General features: G+C 38.1%; 1 protein-coding gene across 1 annotated transcript in view; it reads left to right on the top strand.

Moving 5' to 3' along the window:
• The window catches only part of rap1b (RAP1B, member of RAS oncogene family), a 47,470-nt gene extending 34,047 nt beyond the window's left edge, over positions 1-13,423 (top strand). The window contains exons 3-8 of the mRNA XM_060890198.1: positions 1,888-1,956; positions 3,019-3,075; positions 5,357-5,497; positions 7,773-7,916; positions 10,611-10,726; positions 10,909-13,423. Of these exons, the coding sequence (XP_060746181.1) occupies positions 1,888-1,956; positions 3,019-3,075; positions 5,357-5,497; positions 7,773-7,916; positions 10,611-10,697 (498 nt within the window). The 3' untranslated portion in view covers positions 10,698-10,726; positions 10,909-13,423. The remainder of the gene's footprint in view (positions 1-1,887; positions 1,957-3,018; positions 3,076-5,356; positions 5,498-7,772; positions 7,917-10,610; positions 10,727-10,908) is intronic.
• The last annotated feature ends 3,047 nt before the right edge of the window (positions 13,424-16,470 follow it).

Here is a 16,470-nt window from a genome sequence, read left to right as displayed (position 1 = left end):
TGATCAGCATTGTGGTTAGCATAGGAAACCTAAGTGGAAACAGACTGATAGCTCAATGAAAACTAGAATTGCTCTTACACTAGCAATTGTATATTTAAATCTCTCTCTCTCTCTGTGTCTGTCTGTCTCCCTGTCTCTGTCTCTCTCTCTCTCTCTCTCCCTCTCTCTGTCTCCCTGTCTCTCTCTCTCCCCATCTCCCTGTCTCTCTCTCTCTGTCTGACTGTCTGTGTGTCTCTCTCTTTTTCTGTCTTCCTCCCTTTCTGTCTTCCTCCCTCTCTCTCTCTCTCTCTCTCTCTCTCTCTCTCTCTCTCTCTCTCTCTCTCTCTCTCTCTCACTGTCTCTCTGTCTGTTTTGGCCTCCCACTAATAATAATCATGTTAATTACTGTTCTATTGTGTAGAACTCTAAATGTGTGAGTGGGGAAAGCTACTTAGCGATGCTCTGCAGTCATTAATAAGGCACTGCTCAGGTCTTTTGGGTCTGTTACGTGTTTGAGGGAACGATCAAAGTGTCTCCCACACAACGTTTCTATGGAGACGTTGAAGTCCTCCGGCGTGTGAGGTCACTGTCAATTATCAACAATTAATTTTTTATATGCTATTCAGGTAACACCAATAATACACATGGATTTTTAAATGATTTTTATTTGGAGAATATTTCGCCTCATTTCTTTCACTCTTTGGTGGATCTTTTTCTCATCAGAACACAAGCTATAGCTTTGAAATGTCATCCAAATCTAAGTGCTAAGCTCCCTGCTGTTCTCAACTGTCCTCGCCCTCGATGTGCACAAGTATCCACTTAAAGTCAGCAGTAATGCTATTACAGTCTCATCGCTGATTTGTGTGCTTGGGTTTGTGCTGGTTCTTAATGTATTACAGAAATGACAAAACAATTACACTTTTATTTTCCCCCCTTAATATTTAAATTGGTCTAAATATTATTTTCAGACATTCATTAGTTCAACTGATGCCGTTTACAAAAATATAAGATCAATGAAATATTAAACTGAAGACATAAAACATAAAAACTTAACAAAAGCCCTTACAATAATTGTATTTTCTAAGAAACGGTTGCACAGGGAGGGATTAGTCTGTAGTATCCCTAACGACTTTCTTAAAGTGTCTGTCTTTACTCCTTTATCGCATTCCATGCATGTACAGGAAAATATCTCTGCTGAGAATGTTATTTTATTCTTAGTAACAACATTTAAAGCAGCGATCAACCATACGGACAGATTTGAAATGACTGTATTTTAATCATTCTGACATTTCTGCATATTTACAAACAGTCTTAAATGTTTGATGTCCGTCATCTTTGTGCAACATGATCTCTTTCCAATTGTCAGAGGAACGTTTACAGTTCACACAGACTTTTGCTGCCTGATGAACAATTAGATGTCTGTGTGGAGCGCCCCAATCATTGATCGAAGGAAGTAAATCGGACTTGTAGCTCTGCCTAGTGAATTGATTCCTACAAGTTGGATTAAGTGGTTAATTTTCATTTCCTCAGGATTACAATGAAAGAGCTACCACACAGTGTAGTGCAGAAACTAAAACATATAGTAGCAGCAGCTGCCCTAAAAGTTATGACCCTTAATGTCATACATTAAGACTACGTCCACTCTAATCCGGATTCATTCGAGAACGTCGTTTTCATCTAAAAACGCTCTGCATCCACACTACCATTTTCAGTTGTTTTCAAAAAGTTTCTCATCCATGCTGAAACATCCGAAATCCTGTCTTTTTTTTTTTTTTCTTCTTTTTTTTTTGCAGCACAGTTCATAAACATAGTAGTCATGTATCAAGTAATCCAAATTTATTAAATATTACATGCTGTAAATGAATTTGAATTTGAATCATTTCTCTCTATTTTTTTTGGCTTTTTTAGACTGTTCAGTTTGTTCAGGGGATCTTTGTGGAGAAGTATGACCCCACAATAGAAGACTCATATAGAAAGGTGAGTAAACTTCCTTCTGGTGTTAATTATTGATATATAATTAAAGAAAGAGCATGACTGTCATTTGTCATTGACTCTTCTTCTCAAGTTCCTCTTTTACTCAGGGGGTCACTTTTCTTAACAAATGAGCAACCGGATTACTACCTGCTTCTGATTTTGAATATTCTTCTCCAGGGCAGTTATATCACTAAGCTTCCCAATTATCAGATTATTTTCTTTCCTGCATTACACCGGCATCCTTTTAAGAACAACTGCAGGCGTGTCTATGTCACCAGGCTCTGTGTGTGTGTGCGCGTGCATGCATTGGGGACACACTCAATGGGCCACACTCGCTTCTCCTGTGCAGTGATTTACCTGAGCTGTGTGAGTAATGAGATGGTTCTGAGAGGAAGGAAAGAGCGTGGCCGTACATAAATCTGCTTCCTGTCATGTTCACTGCCATTTGTGTTTATTAACGGTCGTTCCACGAGGCCCTGAGACGACAGCTGTGACTAAACATGTAGCTTCTCCCTCAAATGCTAACAGGAAGTCCCATGTGGGTCACCAGTCTTCTTCCTCACTGCGTTGCACGTTGGTGCCCCAGGGGCACTTCCTGTGGGTGAGGTTTACCGGTGATGACAGAATGCTGTACCGCACTGGATAGGTGCCAGTGAAGTTCTGTCATCCATCCATACAAGGAGGACATGAAAACCCCCAAACCACCCAAACCAGAGTCAGGAATTTCTTTCATGCTTATATAATATATATAACTTTTGCTATAGTATGAGATTTATTTAGATCAAGCTCTCATGCATGCGGATTGATAAAAATTCGCCAAATTACATCGAACAATCCTGTGCAAGAATAAGTTGCCCCCTGTGGGCTTTCTTTAATTTAGCAGTTAGAAGAGCCAGCTTGTTGCACTGTGCATCACTTGCGTGCCAGCAGGAAGATAGTTGCAAGTGTTGCAGTGTTTTATGGGCAATATCATTATATAGTCTAAACATGCTGTAGAGAAAGCATTAATGTCTCTTTTGCTTGTACTTGAGTCATTCCTTCCTGTTTGTTCCCTTTCCTTTGCAGCAAGTGGAGGTGGATGGCCAGCAGTGCATGTTGGAGATCCTGGACACTGCAGGGACGGTAAAGAACACCATACTGATATAATAATAATTCACCACACAGAGTCCAGTTGTTTAACACTGTAAATTCTGCATGTTATTGCATTACTATAGATGGAATCCTGTCTGCCGTGTACATTACCCGTACATTACACATACTGTAGTGCAGCCATGCTTTATTATCATTATTATTTTTAAAGAATAATTTACAGGAAAATCATATTTGGATTGATGTATAAAGGTTCACCTAGAAAGGAGTCTGCTTCATGTGTTCATATTGTTCGTATTGTGCGGTTCATTAGGGCGGCATGTAGAACTTCTCCTGCTTCTTTTTTTCTCCGGCTTCCTTAAGGCAGGTTTTCAGCATTTGTATGCTCATATTAATGCCATGCGAACTTGATAACATGATTTCTCCTGAGAAAATTAAGCATAAATGAAAGTGTCAGTAGATTCATTTAGGCTTAAACATCCTCCAGCTGTTGTGTGTTTTGGTTTTGCTGTTTCTGAATTTGCTCGTGTGTTTGTTTTCTGTATTGCTCTTTTGCAAATGCTAACAGGATTCCTGCTTTCCTCACTCAGGTACAGACATGAAGTGTAGTTAGAATAGAAAGGGCCTCTTCCTCTGTGGAAAGCAAGGCATGTTTGCTGTTCACTTCTCTGCTCTATAGCCCCAGAGCTCTGGTTAGCAGATGGCCAGCACTGTTCTTGTGCTCTCTGCTTCAGAACTGCTTCACAGTCAAACTGAGCCAAAAATTTCATTTTTCACTGCATATGTACACCGCATTAGGATTGAAGGTGCAAGTGTGCAACTCCTTAAATAACAATGGCAGTGTAAAGTCTAGCTTGTCTCCACAAACGCGATGCATAGCCTAGCTGAACTATGAAAGGTTGTCATGTGAATGAAGCAAGTGCTATTTATCAGCAGAGATGGCGGTCGCTGGCAGAAGTGAGTCTGGTCCAACAAGCAAATACGAATCTAACTAAACAATTGAAGACTATTTTACAAGCAAAGAAAGTTGTATTTCAGACGCCTGGATATATTTTGGGTTCAAACCTTTAAAACATGCCAAAAAAACCCAGTGTAACACCAGAAATTTATACCAGCATCTGTATGTCCATATTTGATATGCAGTTTTTAATTTTGAAGTGCAGTTAGTGTAAAATTAAAAATAGGAGGATTAAAATCACAATGTTGCCCAAAAAAAAAAAAAAAAAAGTTCAATGAATGTGTAACCTCTTAGTCTCTGTCATGAGTATGTGTAAGAACAGTGCAGTTCAATTCCGTTTTACTTGTATAGAGCTTTCAACAATAGACATTGTCACAGAGCAGCTTTTAGAAACCCTGAATTAGATTTACATCCCTTATGTGCAAGTGAGAGGTGTTGGTGACAAAGAAAAACTCCCTAAGAAACCTTTAGAGGAACCAGACTTACTGTAAGAGCCCATCCTCTTCAGGGTGACATTCAATAGTGGAATTATAAATCCATAATGTGTACAGATGCAGAACTAAGTGTATTCAAGTGATGAGCTAGTTAATAATTACCAAACTGTATGAGACCCATCTGATCACCTTGACTTGCAGAAAGGTTTAATCCTTGCAAGACTAAATGAAAGTTGTGGTGGAAAAGAGAGAGATATTTGTGTATCTAATATTCTTTATAACACACTAAACAAAGCCAGTAAAAGCCCCCCAACAACTGTGACATTCGTCTGCAGTATTTCAGGCTGAAGAGCTGTTCACCCGCAGCCTCGGTGACGTTTGTTTGTCTGACTGGGCACATGCACATGTTAGTTCTGCTGAGTAAATCACCAGGCCCATAACAAGTACAATCCTGTCCTGTTGGCAAACAAGTAATTATATCCACTATGTGGCCTTCTCATACTTAATATGTCTTTAGCAACCACCCTCTGAGCGTGAGCGGAATAGGATATAATTGAGAACTAAAGCTAGATTTCGACTTTGTACTTGTTAGGATATTAATAAATATTGGCTACTCCCTATCGTCCTTTTTGAATTAAGACTCCGTTGCCACGCTTCTGCCTGAAGAATTCTGATTAATTATTGTAATACAGCCAGGATTTGAGTTTATGCCAAGGTCTGGAAAATGCGTATAGCTCGTGAAAATATTCTTTTCGTGAAAAGGTACTTCAAATATTCAGGAAGAAAAAGCTATTTTTAGCAGAAGTATTGAAAGCTTCTGAAAATTGACCCCTGTAGACATACATTACTGGTGTCACTGTGTTTACATTTATCTTTTTGTTCACAGTCCTCACGTTATAGTATTTTTCCCCTTTTTTAACAGGAACAATTCACAGCCATGAGGGACCTGTACATGAAGAACGGCCAGGGCTTCGCACTCGTATACTCCATAACTGCACAGTCCACATTCAATGACCTGCAGGACTTGAGAGAACAGATCCTGCGAGTCAAAGACACTGATGATGTGAGTTTACATATCCATACAGACATTCATTCATCATTTATAGAAATACCTGTTTTCTTTCAGCAGCCCATCTCCTCTTCCATGGCTGTGTTCCTTTGTAGATGGCATTTATTTAAGGGTTGTTTGATAGATTCAGTACTTTGTTGGTTGTGTTCCCTTTTATAGGCCATAGAGACACTGACCTCACTCCAAAAACTTCATTCCCCGAATACTTTGTTCTGTTTTATTGTTAATTTAATTTTTTTAGCAATAGATATCATCTCAAAGCTGCTTTACAGAAATCCAGATGTAGATGTAGCTCCTTAATGAACAAGTCAGAGGCAACAGTAGCATCAAAAATTCCCCTCAGACAATGTGAAGACATCTTGAGAGGAAACCGGGAACCCAGCCGATAGTGTGATTATTAAACATTACAGTGTGTTGAAAAGATGTTTATGAGACATAGATTGTGTACTAAAAGCGAGTCTGATATCAACTTCTAGAAAGTGCAAGTGTTTAGGGTTTCCATGTGGGACCATTCACAATCATTGACTATGCTGTAACATTTTATTGTCCATACAACCGTTGTAGCTGCCGGTTATAGCTGCTAAATTGCAGTCATATTACCAAAGTTTAGTTTTGTGGGGTGTGTACAGGAATATACGTACGCATTCAGGAAAAGAATCCCAGTGAAAGACGTATGTGTGCATGTGCATATCAGGCTCGCTCAGAATGTTTCCGAGAAGGAAGACAGTGTCACGGCCCCCTCTGGCATGCGCTATTTCAGTCCTCTTCCTGATTGGAGGTGAATTGGATAAGCTCTTTGTACAGCCAGGTCTAAGTCTGTCTTCTAGTTTCACTTCTCCACAGAGCTGAACTGAAAACTGAATTGGGATGTCAGAGTTTCAGTTGAGGGACAGTTTTCATCTGAGCTTTTCATCTCAATTTTTTAATCTTCCTCTTCCATTTCAGCGCAGTCTGACTCAGCAGGGGGTTTCTAAGCACTTTCATTTTTAGATTCTCAGGCCTTCCAGCAGCTGTCTTGAAAGACTTACAAATGAAACAGGAAGTCTCTGTTAGTCTGGCTTACCAAAAAATCTCCACATAATGTGCATGTAAGACTGTGAGCGATACTTATACTGATATACTTAGAATGTTGTTTTTGTGTTAAAATATTTATCTCTACTTCTAGTCTGTATCTCTCTTTTGACCATGAAGATAATAGTACCTATAGAAATGAGTTTACTCTTAAAAGGCCGTATCTAGTATTATTCTAAACCATGGATGTGATCTGTTCTGTTCAGTTTGACACTTTCCACTCATTTCTGAATTTTAAAATCATGTCATTTACTTTCTTAACGCTGTGTTCAAAGTTTTGGCTCGTGTCAATCAGGGCGACCTTTAATATGATGTCAGTTTTCCAATGTAATATACATATTCTGAATGCTTATGAATTGCATTGCGTGACAGTGATGGCTATTGGTTTTTAAAATAATAGAATTAAACCTGTCTTGCGTGTAAGGACACTAACACATGGCCATAGCACAAGATAATCATCTTTACTTTACTAAGAGAGCTGAAAGAATGTCAATGGCTTCAATTAAATCAGTTTTGGGTCTGCCTGTCTGTTCAATTCCCTTTATAAGTGATTGTTGCATCACTTTTCCAAAATCAGGTTGGCATTAGCATAGTTTTTTCGCTATGTTGCTCCAAAAAGCAGCTAAGCTACCTATATTTTATTTATTTACAAGAAGTTAGTTACAACTAGCTTGCTAGAAATATGCAAAAAATAACATTGTTGAGTAGTTCTGTAAAGGTTCTCAGTTCTGAGCCGTCTGTCAGTCTGTGGTTGACTAACTGGCACTGGTATGTTGAAATGTGGTCATGTGCATTACTTTTTCACTGATTGGTAGTTGGTTATGACATTCAGACCATTCGAGAATTCTCAGAGTCATTATAAGGAGCATTTACTATTTAAACCCACTTGAGAGAAACACATTGTTTCCCAGTGAAGCCATGCATACAAGCGAGACTATTAAATACCATTTGTATTAACAGAGAGCACAATATTTCATTGTGAGATGATGTCTTGATTTGATAAAATATTGAATTTTCTTAAGATTGATGCATAATAGTGACAAATGGGAAATCATTTCATTGTAGCATTTTAGTGAAACTTTTGGCGCAGCCACGCTTCCCATAAATATAATATGCATTTAGTTTTACTTTCATGAGTAAGAGAAGTGAAAGTCTTGGATCTTTCCCTCACCATCAAATAATTACTCCCTTTCTGCAGGTGCCGATGATCCTGGTGGGGAATAAGTGTGATCTGGAGGATGAGAGAGTGGTGGGAAAGGAACAGGGACAGAACCTGGCCCGCCAGTGGAACTGCTGTGCCTTCCTCGAGTCCTCTGCAAAATCCAAGATTAACGTCAATGAGGTGAGCCTTACACACTTTATTGATCTTCAGCACATTTGAACCTGCGTCAACTGTTTCCTTTATGCTCTGCTTGTCAAACACCTGTTTGTATTTTGTCACAGCTATTGATAAGCTCAAAATAAATCTACCTCTTAAGTCTCTAGCTTGCTTTAGCATTAGCCTGAACAATGCAGCACACCAACTATTCTGTACAGACAGCAATCCCTGTTTTACTTTTCAGCCACGCTATGAATAATAGATGTTGGATTATGTCTATGAGCAAAACAAAATCCTTGTTCTGCTAATTAGCTGATGGTGTGGGGGGTCACCCTGTGCCATCACTTCATATATCCATATTCACACAGCTACCATGTCAGGCAGTCAGCTGCAGCACACAAACACAGAGGAAGCTCTGTGAACGAGGGCCTTGGCTCTGCCTCTGCTGACTCGACATCATCGTGCTGATTTGTGTTCTGTCAGCATGAAGCCTTAGTTTTATCTGATCAGTCAGACAATGCTGGTATCCTTCATTTCCAGTGTTAGATGATATGAAATCCCAACAGTGCCCTGGAGTAGGTTTCACGCTTCATGGCGTTAGCCGAAAGAAATGATCTAATATCATCATTTTGTCATCTGTGTCTTGAGATTCATTCATTCCTGTCAAAGCAGCAGCATTAAAAAAACCTTACCTGTTGCTTTTTGTAATCAAAATCCAGACACCGCTACATCTCAATCAGGGCTATAGTGAGGTCTTATTCTGAGACACTTGCTGTCTTAGGAATGCAGGGCTTTCAATCAATGTCTATAAGACTTTCAGCCAGACTGCTTTTAATTAGGTGGGGAAAGATGATGTTTACCTTTTCTCAGCCTGAGAAATTACACCAAACTGCTTAAGTATGTCTGTGGCCATGATCAGCTTTTGTCTGGTGGTGAATTATCATCATTTAGTCTCTTAAGCCAGAGGCGCACAACTGTGGGCCAGGATGACAGATGTTTAGCATGAGTTAGTCACTTTTTTCCATTTACACAAACTTGCTAAAACTGGTAATTAGCTGATGAGTTGAATCAGCTGTGTTTGGGCAGGACATTGCCAAACTGCTTATCTCTGGGTGCTCAGGATCTGAGTTGGCTGTTCCTCTCCCTGGTCTTAAGCTTTCAGCAAAATCTATATGCAGAGTAAATTAAAGTGCTGCTGGGAAGTTTGTCATACTCAGGATTCTACTCAACCACCACTTCTCCATATGTACAGTCAAAAATAACTTAAGTCAAATATGTGTCAAAGTATTCACAAAAACGAAAACCTTCGGTTGTGTTAAAAACTGGATATTTCATCATTTTTGCTTATTTATCAGAATTTAAATAGGGTGCAAGTGTTTTTTTGCAGGTGACTACACAAGTTTTAAAAAGCCACTTGTGAAGTTTTGACACAGCAATCACACCTGTGATGTGATGTGTTGCGTCACTGTATTTAGGTTGAAATCATATAGAAAAACTATCAGTTGTTCTGATGCAGCGTGTTCAATGTCAGCTGGTCATGGTTTTATAAGAAACACTGGTAAAGTGTTATAACAATTTGAGCATTGGACTTGTTAGTAGCATTTATAAATAAACTATCACTTGATAACTCTCTTTTTTGTCCTGCTTTACTGAAGTGGCCACCAAAAGCAGTTAGCTCCACATGGACTGGAACAGATGTGATTCGAAGCTTTCGCATTAACAAGTGGATGATTTCTCTGTGCTGCGAGCATTTGCATTATGAGCAGCCTCACAGTCCTCTGCTGGTGCCAATCACGCTGTCTGTGCAATTTCAGTCTTACCACAATTGGTGACTTGATGCTGCTCTTTTAGTTTTACTGCAGGCATGTGGAGATATACAGACGTAGGGTGACACAGAAATAAATGCTGATCAATGACTTCGGCTACTCTGAGCAGATAAGGGTTAAGGGTTTGCTCACGGGCCATATGGGAAAGCTTGGTGGCTTTCTCCACTGCACTCTTGTTTGTGCTAGCGATCTGAAATGGTTTAAATGAAATACACCAGTGTTCATTGTCATGTTCCAGGAATCACAGTTGGTGAAAATAAATCTTAATCTTAAAGATAAAGAAGCTACCATAAGATAAATCTCACAAGTCCCACAACACCTAAATCAATTAAGTAGAAAAAAAAAAAAGAATGGAAAGAATTTGGCACATCCACAAATCTGCATAGAAGATGATGTGTCAAGACTAAAGTCAACGACTGGATTGAGAAGGGATTAGTCAGGAAATCAACTGAAAGGCCAAAGGTAATTCTGAAGGTGCTAGAGAGATCCACGGCTCAGATTGGAGAAGCTTTTCAGAGGAGAAGCACAACCTGGGCACTTCACAAAGCTGGGCTTTATTGAAGGAAACTTTCCAATTTTCAGCCGTCCAGCTTCAGCCCACTACTCAGTCTCAGATTTCTGTTCTTGTTTAACAGGAATGAAATCCAGTGTTGTTGTCTGCTCTTGTAGTTCATCCACCTCAGCGTTTGACATGCTGAGTGTTCAGAGTTTCTTTTCTGCTCACAGTTGCAACAAGTGGTTGTTTCCCAGCATCTTAAACCATTCTCCTCTGGGACTGGATAATAAATATGTAATTTGTGCTAAATGAAACTTTCTTTAGAATGTGTGCGAGTGTGTGTGATTTGTATTCAACGTGTATTAAATGTTTGCGTCATAAATTGTGCTTTTGTAGATCTTCTATGACCTGGTCCGGCAAATCAACAGGAAAACCCCAGTACCTGGGAAGGCACGCAAAAAGTCCAACTGTCAGCTGCTCTAATACACAGCTGTTCTGTTGCTCTGAGCCAGGTGAGAACTAGAGAACAGATTGTACTGTGTGGGTGTGTGAATTCATGGCTGATTCAGGATCAGTTCTGCCTGCTTAAGTTGATCATTAGAATAAACCCAGTAATCTCGGCTTACATCTGATCGTTCCGTATGTTCTCGATTTCTCTCTCCTTCCATCTTTCTGCTTCTTTCTCTGTCTGTAGGTCTGATTTGCTGCTGTGTCTGTCAGCAGTGCCAGCATTCCGACGTTACTAAAACCTAACATCGAATGGACTTTCCTGTGTGGTGATGCCCCTTTAAAGAAACCAACCAACAGATTCAAGGCTACAGTATCATATTTTTTGCACATAGATAACCATCAACACTTTCCAGAGTTGCAAGAAAGATTTTTACTTATAAATATATAAATATATATTCTAACTGTATGCAACTAAAATAGACCAATAATTCCGTGGATAAATGAATAAAGTCCTAAAAGAATTTTTAAAAACCCAGAGCCCTACACAGTGTTATTACTAACGGAGTCAGCCACCGTTGGAAAAGTAAGGAGCGCGTGTTGAACCTTACTGTGCACGTTGCCATGGCAATTACAATGATGCGATATTTATAAGCACCACTATTTTAGCCAGAGATGAGAGGAAGTCCAAAGACACCTATATAGTCCATTTCATACAGCTAACTTTGCTCCTTGGTTTCTGTGCATTTCTTTCTGTAGATTTTGTCTTTTGTAACATTGTTCTTTTTTGTTTCTTTTATTTTCATCCTAATTTTCCTCCTTTTAAATGTTACTAGTTTTTGCTCTGCCAAGATGGTATATCACATGAACTATTGATATGAGTTTTATCTTTAGGAAAACCTGTGGATACATGTATGTGTAAAAATTAAAAAATATAATTTCTGTCACTATTATGTTGTTCTTAGCCTCAAATGCCTTCAAATATGTATTTAGACTTTTTTCTTTCCAGTTGAATCCAACTAAAAAAAAAAAATCTTAATCCATCTCTCATACCAGGTTTCTTGTCTTGTTTACAGAGACGTTTGTACAGTTTGGGGTGCTCACATGGGGGCACTGCTGAAAGGGACATTCACGCTTCACCTTGAAAGAGTGAAATGTAATAAATCGGCTTCGCATCATGTGATCTCTCGTTGATAGAATATAAACTGCCCAGTCCCTTTCACATAATTCTCCTAAACTACTACAGGAAGTAAATTTTAAAGAATTAAAAGGATTACACTTTCTATTAAGCCATAGTGGTAAATTATTACAACTGTGTTTCTAATTATTTGTAAAGTTGGTAATGATTTCTTGTAGGTCTTTTTTATAAAGACAGATAATGTTTCATGCAGCTCTAATCTAATAAGTCCTTGCTTGACACATAATCATGTTACACAAGTGAGGCTATTCACTATAATGCCTTGTGATGTACTACACAACCTTTATTACTAAGATTAACTTGAAATATTTAAAACAACTTTAACATATAACAATCTTTTAAAGCAGTGACATTTAGTGTTTCTAATATTTCTGTAATTGTTAATAAATAGTTATTTGCAGGAATTATTAGAGATGTTGACCACATGGCATTGTAACGGACAGCTAAACCATGGTTATGAATTCTCGTGGAATTATTTATAGAACATCGATTTAGAGCTTTATGTGGCTTTATTAGAGTTTATACAGATGCTTACATGGAATCATTATCAACTTAGCGAAAAAAATATAAACACAGACATAATGATTTATAAAAATGGCCTTCATCAAAAGTGTTACTATAATTGAGATTTTAATAGAAAAATGTTCAGTAATATCAGCGTCTGTGCTGCATTTACTGATGATCTCTAAATGTAATTACTCACCTGACCTTCCATTTTGCCTGAGAATGCAACTGATCATTTTGGATCCTGTAAGTAAAGATAAAAAAAAAAGCCTTGCCTGTTAGTGACTGTTTCACTTTTGTAAAACTTTGTTTGAACTGTTTTCTGTCTGCGTTTCTGTGGGAATTACTGTAGTAAATGTTGGGATGGGGACGTCGGGTTTCAGAGCAGGGAGAAAAGGGAACAAGAGTTCAAAAAATAAAGATGAATATTGTAACAAGTGCAATCATATGAGGCGTACATAAAGCATTCATGAGATTTTGATGAACTGTGCGACACAAAGTGTTTGACTAGTCGAGCTGCGGAACATCTTTTTGTCTGCACCAAGCCTCTGTCTTTCCCAGCATTAAAATTCTGATTTTTCTAGCTCGATATATACTACATGTGCACCATGGATGCTTTATGCATGCGTTATGGAGGATCACTCAGTAAAAAAATGTGATAAATAAATAAAAAAATCTATTAAGCAATGCCGAACGAGTGAAGGTTTAACGTTGAAATTCTGTTCTGGTGATTCTGTAATTAAATGCTTTGTTGGAATTTTTTTTTTTTTTTTTTTTAGTTTTATTTTCCCACAAAATCTCGGTGGGGTTGAATCTGTAAGAGAGCCGCAGTATTTGAAATGAAACCTTTAGAGTTGGGGAGCGGGTGGGTGGGTGGACGGTTGGCCAAATGTAAACTTAAAAGCCTTAATTGAAGTGGTGCAATTTTGTATAATCGAGCGTCTGTAGTTCAATAAATTGGGTTGCCATGCAAGGGCTTGCAAGAAGCCAGTTCTGCCACTTGATTGTGTAATGTTTCACAGTTCTTCTGTCAATAAAATCAGTTTAACATTTGCTCTAATGATACTTGTTTTAAGATTGTTTTTAGATGGGTGTGAAGATGAAATTGACTTAAGTTCATTACAGAACAAAGATCATTTAATGTAGAGGTTTTGTAATGGGCTTGTCACAGTGATGGCACGTGTACACTTACAAAATCTCTGTCTGTTAAAGTTTCTTAAGCATAAAGTTATTTCAAGTCAGACTGAATGTGTGATTTAGCTTAGTGTCTAATTTTATCCAGAAAAGTCCAGTGTAGGTGCAGGTTTTCATTCCAACCAAACAGGAGCCACAGCAGAGTCTACTGAAAGCCAAGATTAACTGATTAAACAGGAGGAATCCGATGTGGTTCCTGCTTGATTGAAGTGAAACCCTGCAACTACACGAGGCTCTTCGAGGATAGGTTTGGACACCGCTGCCTAAATACATTATCAGGATCTGAGGGGGGGAAAAGGAAAGCAATGGATGAGAAAATGGTATTACATCCTCCTCTAAATAGATAAATGAATGTAACAAGGAGGCAAGAACAGTTGTGAATAATTAAAGCCATCCTGTAGCCTCTCTTATGAAGCATGATTTATTGATTAGCTAGCTAGTTTTATGCTAATTTTGTTCCAGTGCTGAACGTCTTGAAAGATCACTTTGTACTGGTGCGGGGCACAAATCCAGGGGTCATTATGTGGATTTAAGACCATATCAGTTGTGAAGGCAGTTAATAAAGCAATCAGGTTATTTTCTACATGGATTATTGGAGTTACTCAACTTCTAAGATATCTTAAACAAACAAACAAACAAAAAGGTATTGAATACATGTGTGTATATTCTCTATACATATATATTTATAATATCAATTTGGAGGAACTTGTAAAAGTTCTGTAGCGAAGTATCACTTTTTTAGGAGGAAGCTCTAATGGATATGTTCTGAGTGTATTGCTCTGTTTTTGTTTAATATATCTTGATTCAGTGTAAACTGTACAGACTGTTGTGTGTGAATCCCAGGAGATCTGGAAAACTCATACCAGCCCATCTGGTCCTAACAACCGTGCCACAGTTAAAGCCCCAGAGATCATATTTTTTTTCTATTCTGATTTTCAATGTTAACTGAAGCTCTTGACCTATAGTTGCATGATTTTATGCATTGTGCTGCTGCCACATGGTTGTAGGATTATATAACTGTATGAATGTGCAGGTGGACACTGAGTGTATAGATTAAGTTATTTTGCTATTCAAAAGGCCGTCATCAGACTCAAATAATCTGTGATTGCACACCACCCAGGTTCTACTCTAATCGTGGCAAATCATGATTTCATTCAGCTTGCTTTATACACAGGGGCATCGCCATGAACAGGTTTGGGCCTCTTGGTTCCAGTGAAGGGAAATTATAATGCTACAGCATCCAGATATATTCTATATAAATGTGTGCTTCCAACATTTGTCGAAGAACCACATGTAGGTGTGATGGGCATGTGTCCTAAAACCTTTGGTGAACATCTCTGAATACGGTAAACGACATGGGCTTCATTCTGCCTGTTTCAAGGTTTAGGGGAATCATATTAAAACTTGCACCTGTAACTCAAACTATTTTCTTTTACAGACCTTTGTTAGACATAAAGATTAGTCCTTTTTCTTGACAAATCTACAGCAGTAAAAGCAGGAGATTTGGTGTAGCCACAGTATAACTTTAATGGCAGGATCGTCTTTTTCCACTTATTAGCACAACCGTTTGTTGTGTTGTGTCCTTAACAGAAACATGTTGAATCCATGACCATTAACAGGAAACAAATTCCTCAGGTGCTGAAACTTTTTGTTTACTTCTTATCACTCACATGTTGCCTGAAGGAAACACTTGTTTAATTATTAGTATTGTTATAAAATATTTTAAATATATATTTAAAATTTAAAATTTAAATTTTTCTCACTAAGGTTTTAATAATGTTGTGACAATAAGTTTACAAGTTTTTCTTTTCAATTGAATTTCTATGTTTCCAAATGATTACATGTACAGTATGGTTAAATTTGGTGTTATTTAACCACATTTAGAGCACAGCTGTGTGTATGTTCATGTTCATTAGGCATGTGTTGATTGTTACATTTATTTTTAATTGATATCATGATAATTCCTAAACCACGTATGAAGATATCATGATACTGAATAATCGTTGCACTACTCTAAATGATTACCACGTGAACATTTTCAGCATTCTCATGCATGTTCTCTACTGGCCAGCAAAATACATTATGTCCCATCGGAAGACATCATAAGGCTCTCAGCAATCCCATAATTCAGTTCATAGAAGACATGGTGGACAGAATTGTTGCTCTGACTACAGACTATGAACTGTTTTAATTTTACGGTTCTGATGCACAGACACGATTGTGCTCAAAGGAACAATGAATCTGTAATTTGTCACCTCCTTCAAATCTTGACTTAAACACATGATCTTAAAAGCATTTTATTCAGTAATGACTATGAATTATTTAAGAGCTACAATAAATGTAGTAAGAAAGATTTGCACTCTTTGGAAAAACCCAAATGTTTTAAGGTTTGTGCAGCTTTGTGTCTTTGTCCAAATCACTGCTGTGCTGATATTCAGTACAACACACTTGTGATATTTATTAAATTAAGCATGCAGAAAATTGTTTGTTTGTACATTACCCCTTCACTGGTTTTGTAATCCAGTGCTGTCCGTTTCCATATGCCATTCTCCCATATGCTGGAGTTGCAGCTGGATTTGTCTGTAAGTTTAATTTCAAATAATTTTTCTACTGGATCAGAATCAAAGATGACCACTTTGCTAAATGATCACACTAGCGATTGTCTTTTTGTTGTGACTTCAGCTAGTTGGAATAGCCGAAGAGAAGAAAATTGACACTAGCTGGACACTGAGGACATTGACGTGAAAGGCTTCAGAGTCATTTGAGTGTGTATGTGAGGAATAGAATGCATGACCAAGCTGGAAGGTGCTGTGGGTTGTGATCTCATGTACACACTACTGATCACTTTTGATTCTGATCCAGGAGAAAGACGATATGTTAATGACTGTGTGGGAAAGAAGAGCAGCATGAAAA

Source organism: Tachysurus vachellii, chromosome 16 (genome assembly GCF_030014155.1).
Source record: "Tachysurus vachellii isolate PV-2020 chromosome 16, HZAU_Pvac_v1, whole genome shotgun sequence".
In the NCBI taxonomy this organism is placed as follows: domain Eukaryota; kingdom Metazoa; phylum Chordata; class Actinopteri; order Siluriformes; family Bagridae; genus Tachysurus; species Tachysurus vachellii.
The sequence above is the reverse complement of the archived record's forward strand: the minus strand, read 5'-3'. Positions and strand labels throughout refer to the sequence as shown.